This window comes from Schistocerca nitens, chromosome 5 (genome assembly GCF_023898315.1).
Source record: "Schistocerca nitens isolate TAMUIC-IGC-003100 chromosome 5, iqSchNite1.1, whole genome shotgun sequence".
NCBI classification, from domain to species: Eukaryota; Metazoa; Arthropoda; class Insecta; order Orthoptera; family Acrididae; genus Schistocerca; species Schistocerca nitens.
In genome coordinates, this window is record NC_064618.1 from 656,375,371 (window position 1) to 656,394,128 (window position 18,758).

Below are 18,758 nucleotides of genomic sequence, written 5' to 3' on the forward strand. Positions count from 1 at the left end.
TCTGCTCGACGACCCTTCTTGAAGACTGGGACTACCTGTGCTCTTTTCCAATCATTTGGAACCTTCCGCCCCTCTAGAGACTTGGGGTACACGGCTGTTAGAAGGGGGGCAAGTACTTTCGCGTACTCTGTGTAGAATCGAATTGGTATCCCGTCAGGTCCAGTGGACTTTCCTCTGTAGAGTGATTCCAGTTGCTTTTCTATTCCTTGGACACTTATTTTGATGTCAGCCATTTTTTCGTTTGTGCGAGGATTTAGAGAAGGAACTGCAGTGCGGTCTTCCTCCGTGAAACAGCTTTGGAAAAAGGTGTTTAGTATTTCAGCTTTACGCGTGTCATCCTCTGTTTCAATGCCATCATCATCCCGGAGTGTCTGGATATGCTGTTTCGAGCCACTTATCAATTTAACGTAAGACCAGAACTTCCTAGGATTTTCTGTCAAGTCGGTACATAGAATTTTACTTTCGAATTCACTGAACGCTTCACGCATAGCCCTCCTTACGCTAACTTTGACATCATTTAGCTTCTGTTTGTCCGAGAGGTTTTGGCTGAGTTTAAACTTGGAGTGAAGCTCTCTTTGCTTTCGCAGTAGTTTCCTAACTTTGTTGTTGAACCACGGTGGGTTTTTCCCATCCCTCACAGTTTTACTCGGCACGTACCTGTCTAAAACGCATTTTACGATTGCCTTGAACTTTTTCCATAAACACTCAACATTGTCAGTGTCGGAACAGAAATTTTCGTTTTGATCTGTTAGGTAGTCTGAAATCTGCCTTCTATTACTCTTGTTAAACAGATAAACCTTCTTCCCTTTTTTTTATATTCCTATTAACTTCCATATTCAGAGATGCTGCAACGGCCTTATGATCACTGATTCCCTATTCTGCACTTACAGAGTCGAAAAGTTCGGGTCTGTTTGTTATCAGTAGGTCCAAGATGTTATCTCCATGAGTCGGTTCTCTGTTTAATTGCTCGAGGTAATTTTCGGATAGTGCACTGAGTGTAATGTCATTCGATGCTCTGTCCCTACCACCCGTCCTAAACATCTGAGTGTCCCAGTCTATATCTGGTAAATTGAAATCTCCACCTAAGACTATAACATGCTGAGAAAATTTATGTGAAATGTATTCCAAATTTTCTCTCAGTTGTTCTGCCACTAATGCTGCTGAGTCGGGAGGTCGGTAAAAGGAGCCAATTATGAACCTAGCTCGGTTGTTGAGTGTAACCTCCACGCATAATAATTCACAGGAACTATCCACTTCTACTTCACTACAGGATAAACTACTACTAACAGCGACAAACACACCACCACCGGTCGCATGCAATCTATCCTTTCTAAACACCGTCTGTGCCTTTGTAAAAATTTCGGCAGAATTTATCTCTGGCTTCAGCCAGCTTTCTGTACCTTTAACGATTTCAGTTTCAGTGCTTTCTATCAGCGTTTGAAGTTCCGGTACTTTACCAATGCAGCTTCGACGATTTACAATTACAATACCGATTGCTGCTTGGTCCCCGCATGTCCTGACTTTGCCCCGCACCCTTTGAGGCTGTTGCCCTTTCTGTACCTGCCCGAGGCCATCTAACCTAAAAAACCGCCCAGTCCACGCCACACAACCCCTGCTACCCGTGTAGCCGCTTGCTGCGTGTAGTGGACTCCTGACCTATCCAGGGGAACCCAAAACCCCACCACACTATGGCGCAAGTTGAGGAATCTGCAGCCCACATGGTTTCAGAACCGTCTCAGCGTCTGATTCAGACCCTCCACTCGGTTCTGTACCAAAGGTCCGCAGTCAGTCCTGTCGACGATGCTGCAGATGGTGAGCTCTGCTTTCATCCCGCTAGCGAGACTGGCAGTCTTCACCAAATCAGATAGCCGCTGGAAGCCAGAGAGGGTTTCCTCCGATCCATAGCGACACACATCATTGGTGCCGACATGAGCGACCACCTACAGATGGGTGCACCCTGTACTCTTCATGGCATCTGGAAGGACCCTTTCCACATCTGGAATGACTCCCCCCGGTAAGCACACGGAGTGCACATTGGTTTTCTTCCCCTCTCTTGCTGCCATATCCCTAAGGGGCCCATTACGCGCCTGACGTTGGAGCTCCCAACTACCAGTAAGCCCACCCTCTGCGACCGCCCGGATCTTGCAGACTGAGGGGGCAACCTCTGGAACAGGACAAGCAGCCATGTCCGGCCGAAGATCAGTATCAGCCTGAGACAGCGCCTGAAACCGGTTCATCAGACAAACTGGAGAGGCCTTCCGTTCAGCCCTCAGGAATGTCTTTCGCCCCCTGCCAGACCTCGAGACGACCTCCCACTCTACCACAGGTGAGCGATCAGCCTCAATGTGGGCAGTATCCCAGGCAGCCACAGTCGTAGCCCGATTGGGGGATGCATGGTACGAGCTGGCCGTCCCAGACAAACCCCCATCCGGACCCCCACAGTGATGCCCATTGGCAACAGCCTCAAGCTGTGTGACCGAAGCCAACACTGCCTGAAGCTGGGAGCGAAGGGATGCCAACTCAGCCTGCATCCGAACACAGCAGTTGCAGTCCCTATCCATGCTAAAAACTGTTGTGCAAAGAACGTCTGAACTAATCTACAGAGAGCACAAACAAATTGACACAAAATTTAAACGGTTATTAAAATAAGATTGCCTAGTATATGCAGTAATCCTGCTACTTGCGCCCTGCTGACACACTGCTCGGTGGCAGGAGGAGACTATGCGATTTTACACTATTCAGGCACGAAAACGCGATGCTACAACTCTCAAATACTATAATATGCCCGAAATTTATGATTTAAACAATGCAAGTACCAAAAACATGCAAAGAAATTAAGAATTAAACTATGTAACAAATAAGTGAGCTAGGAGTATACAACTTTCTGCTGGCAGCTGCTTATCTAACGGCGGCAGGGAGCACACTGGCTGTGACCAACCGACACTGGCCGTGCAATTATTTGTTGTAGGCAAGTCGCCTACATAATTGGTGACTTCCGATTAAGGAACTTTAAACTTTTCGTTAGCTACATCGAACATTAACTGCAAAAGCAATGCACGACGACGGCAAGCGATACGGTTCGATAACGGAAGAGATTCATAGGCTTCAGAATGAGGTACAAACTTAACAGTTGCATATTTCGAAAGATATGAACTTCAAGCATATACCGAACCAAAGGAATGACGTTGGTTCAACAACCACGGCACACACCAGCAAGGCAACATCATCGGAAACTGGGACTACTGCAGCACAACCACAGCACGTAACAGCAATGGAACTACCCGCTGGTTTCAATGCTTCACCAACTCAACGGTTGCAATTATGAGCGCCCCCATGCATGCCTTCTCAGCCACACACATGGTTCGCGGTAATGGAAAATATATTTCTACAACAAAGAATAGTCAGTGATCACGAGAAGTTCACCTTGGTGATAAGTAATTTGGACCATCAGACCTCGGCTTTGATATCTGACATTATAGTGAACCCGCCTACAGAAGGAGCATACTGTAGACTGAAAGAAGAATTAATTTCTCGGTGTGTGAAGTCAGTCGACATCAGAGTCAAACATGTACTGTACCGAGAGAAACGGGGAGATAGGACCCCGTCAGAATACTGGCGTCATTTATGCAGCCTGGTAGATAGTTCGACAGTCTCTGATAGACTGTTACTCCACGTATGGCAACAACAGCTACCAACACAAGTAAGAACTACAGTAGTTATATACGACGAAAGATCAGTTGACAAACTGCTGCTCGCTGCAGACAGAATCTACGAGACGCACGAGCCTACTGCAACAGTCGCAATGACGTCGACAGATGCCACGTACAATAACTACCATTACCAGCAAGACCAAACTGACAATATAACAGTAAACGCAACGCGACAAACAACAAAAAGTTCAAACGAAATTAGAGATTTAAAAACAGCAATAGAGGATTTGCGAACGCAGCTACGCACGCTACAGTGACCACAAGTTATCTTTAAGCACAAGAGAGACCGGGCTGGGCGTGAAACACGAAGTCAACAAGAGGACGAGAGTAAGGTGTGTTGGTACCATAAACGCTTTGGGAGAGATGCTACAAGATGTACATCACCGTGTGCCTACTCAGACAACCAAGGTATGTACAGAAACAGTGCAGTGTTTTCATGTCAGCAACAGCAATCGTCAATACATATGCCTCCTGCTTCGAAAAGATTGTATGTATCAGACGTACTTACGGGTACAAGGTTTTTGGTGGATACCGGGTCAGACATTAGTTCGCTTCCTGTCAGCCATGCGCCACACAACGAAAAAGACATACAGGCACGTTTGAAGGCAGTGAATAACTCTGTGATTAACACATACAGATGTAAAGTGTGCAAGATTGATGTGGGTTTTACCAAACAGTTTACCTGGTCTTTTGTGATAGCTGGTATATCAGAACCTATTTTGGGCGCTGATTTTCTGGCAGATTTCGAGTTGGCAGTCAACTTACAAGGAAAACGTTTGTTAAATCTGACAGACAACAGTGCAATATCAAGCACTAAAGGGCATACAACTTGTGAGAAGCTACAGGCGATTGGCAACTCTGTAGCCAAAAAGCTACATGACGAAGAGAAGAATCGGAGATGTTCTGACAGACAGACAAAAGAAGTTAAAATAGTACGGTTCACTATATTCGTACCACGCCAGGACAACCAATTTTGCAATGAGCACGTAGAATCACACCAGAGAGATTGACAGAAACTAAGGCGATATTCGAGGAAATGTTACAGTCGGGAATAATTCGCCGGTCATACAGTCCGTGGTCTTCACCCCTACACTTAGTACGTAAGAAAGATGGATCATGGAGACCGTGTGGGGATTACCGAGCATTAAACTCAAGAACCATTCCAAATAGATACCCAGTACCTAATATACAGGACTTCACACGTGCTTTGGCCGGCGTGAAAATTTTTAGCGTCCTCGATTGCAAGAAAGCATACAACCAGATACCGGTGGCTCCAAGATATGTTCAGAAGACAGCTGCGATTACACCATTTGGATTATTCGAGTTTTTATTTATGCCTTTTGGCCTAAAGAACGCAGCACAGACTTGGCAGCATTTTATCGACCGAGCGATAAAGGGATTAACATTTTGCTTTGCTTATCTTGATGGCATCTTCGTTTTCTCTCCGGATAGTCAAACACATGAACAGCATCTGTGTCAACTTCACAAGCGTCTATCTGACTACGGAGTCGTTTTAAACTAAAATAAATGCATCATGCACAAGAAACAAGTCACTTTCCTCGGCCATACTGTGTCATCAGAAGGTATATTGCCTCTGCCAGAGAAGATCGCGGCGATACAGGCCCTTCCGAAACCGACACACTACCAAGAGCTACGATGATACATGGGAGTAATAAATTTTTATAGACGTCATCTGCCAGCAACAGCTACGGTGAAAGCACCACTCACTAATGCACTCAAGGGACGCGACGCCAAAGGTTGACGAATAATTAAGTGGACACAAGAAATGGACAAAGCATTTAATGATCTTCAAGCAAGCCTCAGCAAAGCAGTGTTGCTCGCTCACCCAATTCACTACGCACAGCTAGCTACTGTTGTAGACGCGAGCCAGTCAGCAACAGGGGCGGTGCTGCACCAGCGTGTAGAAGGGCAATGGCAACCTCTACGGTTTTTCTCTAAAAAGTTACAGACTGCACAACAGAAGTGGAGCGCGTATGACAGAGAATTGTTCGCGATCTACGAAGCAATTCGATACTTCCACCCACAAATAGAGGCTAGACCAGTGACTGTGTTTACAGACCACAAACCCATAACATCGGCTTTTAAAAACACCAGTGATAAGTGCTCACCAAGACAGTTCCGTTATATTGAGCTCATAAGTCAGTTCACGACAGATATACGCCATTTAAGAGGCGCAGAAAATTTTGTGGCTGACTATTTTTCATGTATTTGCGGGATTTCAGAAATTATAGACTATAATAAACTTGCAGTGGAACAGACCAAGGATGCAGAGCTACGACAGCTGTTAAACGACCCGTCTACAGGTCTGAAGTTCGAGCAAATTCTGGTGCCTAACTCCAAGCTGAAGCTGTGGTGCGACTTTTCTCAAGGCAGACCAAGACCATTCATTTCAGAAATATTGTGCAAGACGGCATTCGACAGTGTCCACACACTATCGCACCCAGGAGCCAACGCTACAATCAAGCTGTTGACAGACCGCTATGTGTGGCCTTCTATGAAAAGAGACGCGCACCTTTGGGTATGTTCCTGCATTCGTTGTCAACAAAGTAAAGTAGGATGACATGTGCATGCTGTTATTGGAGATTTTCAAGGTACCTCTGCTAGATTCGCACACATTCATGTGGACCTGGTTGGACCTCTCCCACAGTCAGATGGTTACAGATATTTGTTTACGGCCATAGATAGGTGCACAAGATGGGCTGAAGCAACTCCAATAGTCGATATTTCAGCCAAAACTACTGCGAAGACGTTTCTGTGTATATGGGTTGCCCGTTTTGGATGCCCCCTTCATGTCACAACTGACCAAGGACGTCAGTTCAAATCTACGTTGTTCCTTGAGCTATCCAAAATGTGCGGTTTCCAACGCCACCACACGACTACCTATCACCCTGCCAGTAATGGTATGGTCGAATGATGGCATGGAACATTCAAAGCAGCATTGATGTGTCATCAAGAGAGATGGACAGAAGCATTACCATTAGCGTTGTTAGGCCTACGGACAGCTCACAAAACCGATATTGGTGCATCAGTTGCCGAGATGGTTTACAGCGAGCCGCTACAGATTCCTGCAGATTATTTAGTACCAACCTCACTACCTGGATCAGAGGGCCTCACACACTGGGTGCAGCAGCTAAAACATCACTGCACAAATATACATTGCCCACCACCTTCTCGCCATTGCAACCATAAGGTATTTGTACACAAGATTTATATGATTGCTCTCACGTAATGTTGCGAACAGACTCAGTCAAATTGCCTTTACAACCACCATATACGGGCCCATTTCAGGTGCTGAGTAGAAATAAGCATACCATGGACATAATGTACAATGGTGTTCCAACAAAGGTATTGATTGAACGTGTCAAGCCAGCATGGGTTTTACCCTCTCCGACCTCTGACGCCACGCCTGTACATCAACACATGATGGACGCAGAGCATACCGAAACACCGCTCAGTACATCGTCCAAGACAGGTGAATCACCACCACAGACAACAACGTCACCACCCCCGAGACACCTGACGCACACCAGAGCTGGATGTTGAATAAAATTCGTGTATCAAGATATCCCTGGGGCTCCGCACTTTAATGGGGGGGCTGTGTGGCAGTGATATTTTTCATGTCTGGTGCAAAGTGATATCAAAAGTGCGTGAAAGTTTTTTTCTGGTCATGTGTTGTTTTTTTATCTTTGCCGTAAGACTATAGAGTCTCCTATTTTTGTTACTTCTCTGTTGTTTTTTTAGTTTCTTCTCATTGTGAGTTTTTGTGAATAAATATTTTTTCGTTAACACATTATACCGGACGGCTATGCAATTATTTGTTGTAGGTTAGTCACCTACAATTGTATCCATCCACTCCAGAATACTTGCACATAAAGAAAACAAACTTCCAAATGGCTTATTATACTAACTCATTGCTTAAATAAAAATTTTATGGTGGCAATTATCATTTGACAGTTTGGTAGATGCCGTGCAACACACCACTTCACCAAGTGATGAGTTCTATGAAGCAGCGGGCATCATCAGTTGCCCCAGGTCATGGCAACATAATACCAAAGTGAAGGTACATGGGTAATGGTATGGGAGGCATGAGATCACAATGATAGATTCATAATCCACTCAGGTGCTTTTTCTACATACAGTAGTGAAACAGTAACCCCCCCGGCTCCTCCAAAGTTCTCAATTGAAATGTAACTCCTCATCCAATTACATGGTTAAGTCAAAGTGGATAATAATAATGTGAGTGATTTTAAAATTTCTTTGGAGGCTTATAGTAACTGGAATATTCCTAATATCCCTGAGAGAAATACGGCAAAATAAACTTCACAGCTGAGTGGTATCTGCTGTCCAAATCAGGAGCCACTCCAGCTCTTTTCCAATGTTGACACTGTTTTAAATTTTTTTCTCAATGTGTTGTTCAGCAAAGAATGGAGTTCAGTTGTTTAGAAGGCATCACCATCCATTCTCATACAAACTAGGTATTGTGGGGAGTAGTGCCCGTGATTTCAAATACATTGTCCCTTCCCCCATGGCATTACCAAGGGTGGCATTACTACAGTGTTGCAACAGTTAACATAGTTATTGTTTGTATCTGAGAAGACTCCTGGGGCCTCACAACAACCAGTATGGGGAGTTTAGTCCACTTCATTACACTTCCGAAGAATTTTGAAGAGAGAGGAGGTCAAACTCTGAAAGATTCCACAAATAAGTTAAAGAAAAGTATTGAAGAGATACAGGGAAACAGCAATGAACTAAAGCAAGATCAGAGTAGAAGTCCGGCTGTCACTGAGGTTGCCTCAAAGGAAAATGCATGTGAGAAAACAGTAAAAGTAGAGACCAGTACCACAATACAAAAAAGGAAGGAATTATGGAAAGGCTCAGGGACCCACGCTTCGTGCCCCCCCCCCCCCCCCCCCTCCACACACAAAAGAGTTGAGGCCCTTTGGGAGGAGGATGCATCATAAATAGTGGCCACCATGTTCAAATAGATGGCATCACACAGGCACTGCTCATATGCCACTAATAATCAATTCCTACTGTAAACATATAAGCAGGACCAACCACTGACATGTCCATCCTTCATACATGCTGCTGAGTGCTACTGATCCAGCACACCTTACGAAAGCCAAGTCATTCTCTCTGGACATTCTTGGATAGTGTTATCTGGTGCAATGTTATGCTGCTGCCAATGTGAGCTCTAATAGTTAAATCAAACTTTATGTTCTGTGTTGTGTGCCAAGTACTATTTTTCAATACATGACTGTGCTAGAATGACAATCATACAAACTGCATATGTAACAGCAGCAGCAAAAGAAATAAATACTTTAACATGATACAAGCAAGTGAAACAAAACATCAATATCAAAAAAGCATAACAAGCTGTAGGATGGATGGTATCAAACTACCAACATACACAAGTAATAATGTTGTATAAGAAAGAAAATAAACAAAAAATCCTACTGAAAAGCACGTAAAGTGCTGAAACATATCTGGATTAAATAAAACTATAAAATGGTGTCTGGCATAAGACAGACTTCCTCTCAACTTCATTTATGATATTTCTGTTTGCTGTGTGTTTCTCTTTTTGTATCTCCCTTTTTGATCAATAATTGGATGGTTACATCTGTGGCACCAGGTATGATTCCAAATTATGTAGTGGTTACTTTTATTGGCTCCATGTAAGTACACAATTATGGAGAAACCCTCTTGCCATATTAGTGACTGTTTAAGGCCAGATAGCCAAAAGCATACCAACACAGATTTGCGCAGTTGAAACACATTACATGAGGCAAAGTGGTTAATATATATTCAAGTAAATTAAAACAAATCACTGCATTATTAATTTGTATTTGTCATAAAACAAGAAGATGAAGCAATTCCCTGCTACATCTTAAAGTCGCTTGGACTAGGTGGAAGATAAATTGTATACAAGGTGGTCCATTGATAGTGACCGGGCCAAATATCTCACAAAATAAGCATCAAACGAGAAAACTACAAAGAACGAAACTCGTCTAGCTTGAAGGGGAAACTAGAAGGCGCTATGGGTGGCCCGCTAGATGGTGCTGCCATAGGTCAAACGGATATCAACAGCTTTTTTTAAAATAGGAACCCCCATTTTTTATTACATATTCGTGCAGTACATAAAGAAATATGAATGGACCACTTTTTTCGCTTTGTGATAGATGGCTCTGTACTAGTCACAAACGTAGAAGTACGTGGTATCTCCAATACGGAGAATATAGAAATAGGAATCCCTAGCACTGAGAAGCTGCTGAGAGAGTTGAAAATAAATAAATAAATCACCAGTCTAGATGGAATCCCAAGTACTGAGGGTACTCTACAGCATTGGCCCGTTACTTAGCTCGCGTTTATGGCAACCTCTCCCAAGTGAATGGAAAAGAGTGCAGGCGACTCCTGTACATAAGAAGAGTGAAAGAAAAGATCTGCAAAATTACAGACCAATATCTTTAACACTGGTGGGTTGCGGAAGTCTAATATATTCTAGAAAAGCTTCTGTTCGCAAATCAGCACAGATTTAGAAAGCATCGGACCTACAAAATTCAGCTTGTCCTTTTCTCAGATGATATCCCGTGAACCACAGATGTAGGGCAAAAGGTAGATTCCATATTACCCAATCCAGACTATTAATGAATGTCAGAACAAATTGAATAGGTTTCCAGATACACGAGTGGCTCGAGGACTTCTTTAGTAATAAAACCCAGTATGTTGTCCTTGATGGCAAGTGTTCATGACTGACAAGAGTATAATCAGGAGTTCCCAAGTGTGACAAGACTTCTCTTGTTCTCTATATACATAAATGACCTAACAGGTAAGATGAGCAGCAATCTGCTCATCTTCAGGAGATGAGATACTGGTGAAGGTAAAGCTGTGGGGGAGGAAGCACCGTTGCGGGGAGCAGGCACCGCCGTGGGGGAGCAAGTAAAGCTGCAGGGCAGCAAGTAAAGCTGTGGGAGAAGAAGTACAGCTGTGAGGGTGAGCTTGGATAGCTCAGTCGGTGAGCACTTGCCTATGAAAGACAATGATCCCAGATTCAAGTCTCAGTATGGCACACAGTTTTAGCCTGCCAGGATATTTCCAAAGTTAGATAGTTGCCTTGGAAACCCGGTGTGCTGGACACTGACTCATATAGTCCGATTTCTCAATGGGTACAGTTCGCATCATCCTGCCCAAAAATCATCTGTTCAACAATGTTACATAGAGCTGGAATCATGTCAGAAAAGATCCATCTTGGCTCCAAAATAAATCGTGTAAGCTTTGTAGTCAGACAAATTGGATACTGAGCACCTGAGATAAAGTGAGCATTCTCCAAGCAACACATCAAGGTTTGCATGTGACAAACCTTCTATTCTGTGGATTAATGTCAAGTAAATCTAAATGAATCTTAAACAGACATCAAAGTAAACACTCTCTTTACTGCCTAAGAAAATTAAATAGACATTGCATGCTATGTAGGATAGTCATTGCCTCAGAGTCAAGCAATTATACGAGGTGCATTCAAGTTCTAAGGCCTCCGATTTTTTTTCTAATTAACTACTCACCCGAAATCGATGAAACTGGCGTTACTTCTCGACATAATCACCCTGCAGACATACACATTTTTCACAATGCTGACGCCATGATTCCATGGCAGCGGCGAAGGCTTCTTTAGGAGTCTGTTTTGACCACTGGAAAATCGCTGAGGCAATAGCAGCACAGCTGGTGGATGTGCGGCCACGGAGAGTGTCTTTCATTGTTGGAAAAAGCCAAAAGTCACTAGGAGCCAGGTCAGGTGAGTAGGGAGCATGAGGAATCACTTCAAAGTTGTCCTCACGAAGAAACTGTTGCGTAACGTTAGCTCGATGTGCGGGTGCGTTGTCTTGGTGAAACAGCACACGCACAGCTCTTCCCGGACGTTTTTGTTGCAGTGCAGGAAGGAATTTGTTCTTCAAAACATTTTCGTAGGATGCACATGTTACCGTAGTGCCCTTTGGAATGCAATGGGTAAAGATTACGCCCTCGCTGTCCCAGAACATGGACACCATCATTTTTTCAGCACTGGCGGTTACCCGAAATTTTTTTGGTGGCAGTGAATCTGTGTGCTTCCATTGAGCTGACTGACGCTTTGTTTCTGGATTGAAAAATGGCATCCACGTCTCATCCATTGTCACAACCGACGAAAAGAAAGTCCCATTCATGCTGTCGTTGCGCGTCAACATTGCTTGGCAACATGCCACACGGGCAGCCATGTGGTCATCCGTCGGCATTCATGGCACCCACCTGGATGACACTTTTCGCATTTTCAGTTTGTCATGCAGGATTGTGTGCACAGAACCCACAGAAATGCCAACTCTGGAGGCGATCTGTTCAACAGTCATTCGGCGATCCCCCAAAACAATTCTCTCCACTTTCTCGATCATGTCGTCAGACCGGCTTGTGCGAGCCCGAGGTTGTTTCGGTTTGTTGTCACACGATGTTCTGCCTTCATTAAACTGTCGCACACACGAACGCACTTTCGACACATCCATAACTCCATCACCACATGTCTCCTTCAACTGTCGATGAATTTCAATTGGTTACACACCACGCAAATTCAGAAAACGAATGATTGCACGCTGTTCAAGTAAGGAAAACGTCGCCATTTTAAGTATTTAAAACAGTTCTCATTCTCGCCGCTGGCGGTAAAATTCCATCTGCCGTACGGTGCTGCCATCTCTGGGACGTATTGACAATGAACGCGGCCTCATTTTAAAACAATGCGCATGTTTCTATCTCTTTCCAGTCCGGAGAAAAAAAATCTGAGGCCTTAGAACTTGAATGCACCTCGTAATAGTCCACATGCATGTGGCCATAGCTACAGGGGACAGTGTATCTGAACCACTTCCCACAGCTGTACTGACAATCTGTGGCACAGCCAGTACAGGAATCCAGAAAAATCAGTGGCTGCTGAACAAAGCCTCATACATAAACGAAAAATCTTGTTTGAGCAGAGACAGATTCTAGCCCACACTCCAAGCTATTTGGATTCAATCATTGAAGATGCTATGGAATTAGAATGTGTGTCAACAATTTTAGCAGAAATACAGGCCACACACTCAGGAATGCACAGTAGTGGCACTTGATACCGAGACACAGCAACAACTTAAGTCTCATGTAACATATTGAGATAGAAACAACAATGTTGCAAATGATGTATCATAGTAGACACCAATGTAATTTCTGGTCACAGTGGACACTACTACGTCTGCTACATCTACGCGACTCTCTTACTTCTTTATGGTGAAGGATGTTTCAGTTACTGTCAAAACCTCAGATTTTCATGGTGAATTGATGCAACAAGTGCATAGTTGTACACCATTTTGCATCTTTCTTTGACATTATAGTCAACATTTTGTTTTCCAGGTTCGAGTATCTTGCAACCAACCATAAAATTTTAGTAACATTTTTAACTGTAAGCTTATAGTGATAACATTATTACTGTGATATATTAATATCCAGAGCAAAGGAGGGAAAGCAGAAAGGTGGAAGGTGGAAGGAGTCTGTAGAGGGTCTATACAAGGGCAATGTACTTAAGGGCAGTATTACGGAAATGGAACAGGACGTAGATGAAGATGAGATTGGAGATACGATGCTGTGTGAAGAATTTCACACAGTGCTGAAATACCTAACTTGAAACAAGGCCCTGAGAGTATACACCATTTCATTAGAACTACTGATAACCTTGGGAGAGCCAGCCATGACAAAACTCTTCCATGTGGTGAGCAAGAGGTATGAAAAAGGTGAAATACTTGCAGACTTCAAGAAGAATATAATAATCCCAATCCCACAGAAAGCAGGTGCTGACAGGTGTGAAAACTACCAAACTATCATTTAATAAGTCGCAGTTGCAAAATACTAACACAGATTCTCTACAGACGAATGGAAAAAAGGTAGAAGCAGACGGGAAAGATCAGTTTGGACTCTGTAGGAATGTGGAAACATGCAAGGCAATACTGACCCTATGACTTCTCATAGAAGACAAGTTAACGAAAGGCAAACCTAAGTTTATAGCATTTGTAGACTTAGAGAAAGCTTTTGACAACGTCGATTGGAATACTCTCATTCAAATTCTGAAGGAGGCAGGGGTAAAATATAGGAAGCAAAAGGCTATTTACAATTTGTACAGAAACAAGATGGCAGTTATAAGAGTCGAGGGGCATGAAAGGGAAGCAGTGGTTGAGGAAGGAGTGATACAGGGTTGTAGCCTATCCCTGATGTTATTCAGTCTGTATACTGAGCAAGCAATAAAGTAAGCAAATGAAAAATCTGGAGTAGGAATTAAAATCCAGGGAGAAGAAATAAAAACCTTGAGGTTTGTCAATGACATAATTCTCTCAGAGACAGCAAAGGACTTTGAAGAGAAGCTGAATGGAATGCACAGTGTCTTGACAAGAGGATATAAAATGAACATCAACAAAAGCAAAATGAGAATAATGGAATGTAGTCTAATTAAATAAGGTGATCTGAGGGAATTAGTAGATGAGTTTTGCTTTTTGGGCAGCAAAATAACAGATGATGGTCAAAGTAGATAGGATATAAAATGTAGACTGGCAATGGCAAGGAAAGCATTTCTGAAGAAGAGAAATTTGTTAACATCAAGTATAGATTTAAGTGTCAGGAAGTCTTTTCTGAAAGTATTTGTATGGACTGTAGCCATGTATGGAAGTGAAATATGGGCAATAAACAGTTTCGACAAGAAAGGAATAGAAGTTTATGAAACGTGATGCTACAAAAGAATGCTGAAAATTAGACGGGTACATCATGTAACTCATGACGAGGTACTGAAAAGGATTGGTGAGAAGAGGAATTTGTGGCACAACTTGACTAGAAGAAGGCTGGTAGGACATGTTCCGAGGCATGAAGTGATCACCAATTTAGTATTGGAGGGAAGCATGGAGGAAGACTAAGAGATGGAATACACTAAGCAGAATTGGAAGGATGTAGGTTGGAGTAATTACTCAGAGATGAAGGGGCTTGCACAAGACAAGGTAGCATGGAGAGCTGAAAACCACAACAACATTGCATATTTAAAATTAATTGCACATTAAAATTTTATTGCCTTACCAAGTCCTTTCTTACTGAACAGTCTCCAGAATTAATTTCAGTTTCTTTTTTACATGTGCTGTAACCAATTTCCATTCTCAAATGGATCAATCTACCAGCAACAACCTGAAAAAATTAAACATTTCACTGTTATGGGTTGTGTCAAATCAGATAACAGAAGACATTAGCTGGAACTCCTACATTTTAGGAAAACTATATCTAGCTGAAAAATAATAAAAAATCATTATAAGCTCTGATTACAATACAAGGCTTCAGTGCTTCGTGGAACAAAGGGTTCTGTTCAATTTACCACCTTTCACTGCTATTTACGTCGGGCTACAAGCGTTTCATTTCCAACAAAAATTTTGAACAACCAATTGGGAGGATCACTTGGCATGACTCACTTTTTAATTCTAAATGTTATCCTGATGAATTCTAATAGAAGGTGTAGCACTGATATACATATATTCTTCTTGATACTCGAGGTCACTAGTGTTGATGTTTTAAAAAAACAGAGTCAAAAGCTTTCTCAAAATCTGAGACCCCTGGCAATGCAATAACTCTTATTCTTTGCTCCATTCTTTAATTTGATTAACAACCTGCAACTGGTCTTTTGTATTATACCCTCTTCAAAAGCCAGGTTATTCCTTTGACTGTTTAAAATCCAATGGTTTTCTACATAACAGTAATGATGTTAGGGAATACCTTGTATACTATGAAGACAAAGATGAAAGGGATTGTTATCTTGTCATTCTCCTCTTCCTTGACCTGGAACAGTTAGAACATTGTTCCCGTTTTGGGAAATTCAGATATTCATTAAATAGTTTTGTAAATTTCTTTGTGTTACTTTTCTCCCAGTTTCAACTATATCCATTGACAATTGGTCATCTCCAATCACCTTTCCTTACTTGATACTTCAAATGCCTTTATGCACCCAGTTTGCCTTTCTTTCGTTATTACCTATCTGTGTTTATCAGACTTTGAGACAGATGGTACAATGTTGCCACATGAAAAGATACACTTAGGAACACAGAATATTCCCCTTGGGAGGTACATCTACTACACTGAACATGTATTGTTAAACTTAAGACATGCAAGTGGGATCAAAGGTGGTCAAAGCAATATGACAAGCAGAAGTGATCAAAACTTAGCTATAATTAAGGCAAAGCAAAGAATATTAAGAGAAAAGAAGTAAAAGGGGAGGCATGTGTTAATCTGCTGGCAAAAGAAAGAATGATAAAGTTATAGAACCAGTCCCACAAAAAAAGGCCACAAAAAGTAGATTTGATGATTAATTAAGAGAAAACTGAGTGTAAGGTAACACAAAAAATAAAGAAAAAGCAGTGGGAGCAGTGAGGTTAGAAAGCATGCTTTTTAAAAGACTTGAACCCTCAAATGCCTAGGACATGTAAAATCGGAATAACAACATGGGGGGCAGGAAATAATGGAGCTTATAAAGTCTACAGAGAGATGAATGTTTGCAATTAATAAACTATTCATCAGTAAACAGCTAACAAAAACATTGAAACTCCATATTTAGAAGACAACTGTATTACTGGTTTTAATATATGGAACCCCAACATGGACACTGAACAAGAAGATGCGAGATAAAAATTATTACCTGTGAAAACAAGATGTTAAGAAAAAACAAACAAACTATGGATCAATACACAATGAAGCATGTGGGAAAGTAGTAATAAGAAGCAGGTGTAATGCATGGCTGGGATATGTACTGAGAAGGAAAGAAGGGATGGTGATAATAGTGCCATAAGAAAAGAGACTTCTTAGTAGGCCAAAGTTGAGATGGTGGGATGGAGTCAGGAAATATGTGGATGACCTGGCAGCTCTTGAGAATATAGGTGGAGCCAAGAGGCTAAAGGGTAAGGCAATGGCTTGACTTCAGCCTGTGTTAGCATCTGCATGATGTGAGTTAAGTTCCTAATTCAACTCTTGACACATTCACTGATTGTTTAAGTTTGAGACATTAACTGTGAGGTAGAAACTTGTAAGCTTGTGCGTGCTACAAGCTGAAACCATACTCAAGCAAAATCTTGAAATTTGTGTTGTTTGCTTACGGAATACTGTGGTAAGCTTATAACCATCATAAGAATTAATTCAAAAAATCTCGATAGCACCTCTGATTTAATGGCAACGCAAGGAAACTACAATTCAAACAATGAGCAAATGCACATCTTTTGTGAAGAAGAAAAAAATTGGTTTTGAAAACATCAAAACAATTATAAAACATTAAACAAGACATTCAGACATTATTCGTATGAAAAATAGAAACTTATCTCTGTAGGGATATTAATTTCTATTATGAAACAAAATTTTCTCTAGTCATGTCAAAAAATACAGTAGTTTCAACAGAATCCAGGATTATCAGACAGTCTACACCCATAAAGTGTTAGTATGCTTGCCCTGTTTGATGCACTTTTTATACCTGCTCCTCATTGAATTGCTTTTATATCTCAGTAGGTTTCTGCTCTTGCACAATGGGTGTTTTATTATGATGTCTCTATCTCATATCTCTTGGATTTTTCATTGGTGAAAGTAGTCCCTTTATTATTTTTATTCTCTAACTGCATATCATCATTTTACTCCTCAAGTATTTATTGTAAAGGGAATGTGAATTGAAAAGTACCATGTCATTAATGTGGAAGAACAGTTTTTCTTGGATCAGCAAAAGGTCTTCCTAATACAAGCATCTGGTCCTGCCTATACAGAACTGGTTTTAAGGTCTTGCTCATTGAGGGAGAGTAATGTAGTGTAATGACCATACATACACATGTTAGTGTGAGCCTAAGCAGCGTATTGCAGCAGTGCTGACAGCAGGTAAGAGCAGGATGTTGTCACCATAGTAATTTAACACGGTCAGCACAGTGTTGTGAGGGAGGTTAGCTTGCCAAAACAGCGAGCTCAGCAGTACTGCACAAACTAATGAGCATGGGGTAAGGTGGATTTCTACACCGACAGTAGCGTTTTAGGATACATGACTGGTAGTGGCTCAAATGCACAACAAGCATGCTGCTGCCGGCAATAGGTACTGGTCATTTTTGTAGTAGAATTATTCTTAATCTCACAGCCCAACTAAGGTGGCAGAACTGTGCCCGATGAGGTCATAGACCTGGCAGCAAAAGTCATTGGTTTGAGGCAATGGTAAGGCAGCAGATCTGTGGATTAAGTCCCTCCCTGGACTTAGTGCCATGGAACAGCTGGTCATCCCAGGTCATCTCCAGCAGCACAGCTGACTCCTGCCCAGAGGGGAGTGGGTAGCTCCCAGTGCACACCAGTCATCTACTTCCATCGCAAGACAGGAGTCTCACTGTGGTGGGCGTCCACCACTGTCACATGGCCAGGTGTTGCCTGGGGCTGTAGCAGATACGCCATTATGAAAATCACCCTGTTGGCACATGGATCGTGCAGCTGTCTTACTTGATGACGCTGCTGCCATTTCAGTGCAGTGCCTTGTCTTTTCAGCACCACGGGGCATGCAGGCCACCAGCCCAGCAGAATTCAATGGCCATCTGGACTCTGAGCCGGTGTATCAAGCAGTGCAGATGCATCAATAAAACAACTTGTTACATTTGCAGCTCCCTTCTCTGGAGCCTCCTGAACTCCCACCTAGCCTCCACCACCCGCTGGCACCATCCTGGCTCATAGCCACCTCTTGAGCTACATGTAAACATAGTAAGTATAAATTTATGCAAAAGAGGATTATACCATACTGGAGTTATGTTATATATCAACATGCATTCTTACTTAAAATGCACATTGGCATTAAATACATTTAAAGTAAAGGTGAAACAGTTCTTGCTTGACCACTGCCTCTAGTCTGTCTCTGAATTTCTGGAACGTTTTCACAAGTAAACTTCATTTATCAAACAAATATTGTTAATTTACTTCAGGTATAATTTACTTTGTGGTGATCATGTAGCCTCATTTCACAAG

At 42.3% G+C, this 18,758-nt stretch overlaps 1 protein-coding gene across 3 annotated transcripts in view; it reads right to left on the minus strand.

Annotated features, from left to right (window-relative positions):
• Positions 1-18,758, minus strand: part of LOC126259422 (uncharacterized) — a 238,473-nt gene that overhangs the window by 132,047 nt on the left and 87,668 nt on the right. For all 3 annotated transcript variants that reach the window (XM_049956207.1, XM_049956206.1, XM_049956205.1), the window contains exon 12: positions 14,829-14,933. In XM_049956207.1, coding sequence (XP_049812164.1) covers positions 14,829-14,933 — 105 coding nt within the window. The remainder of the gene's footprint in view (positions 1-14,828; positions 14,934-18,758) is intronic.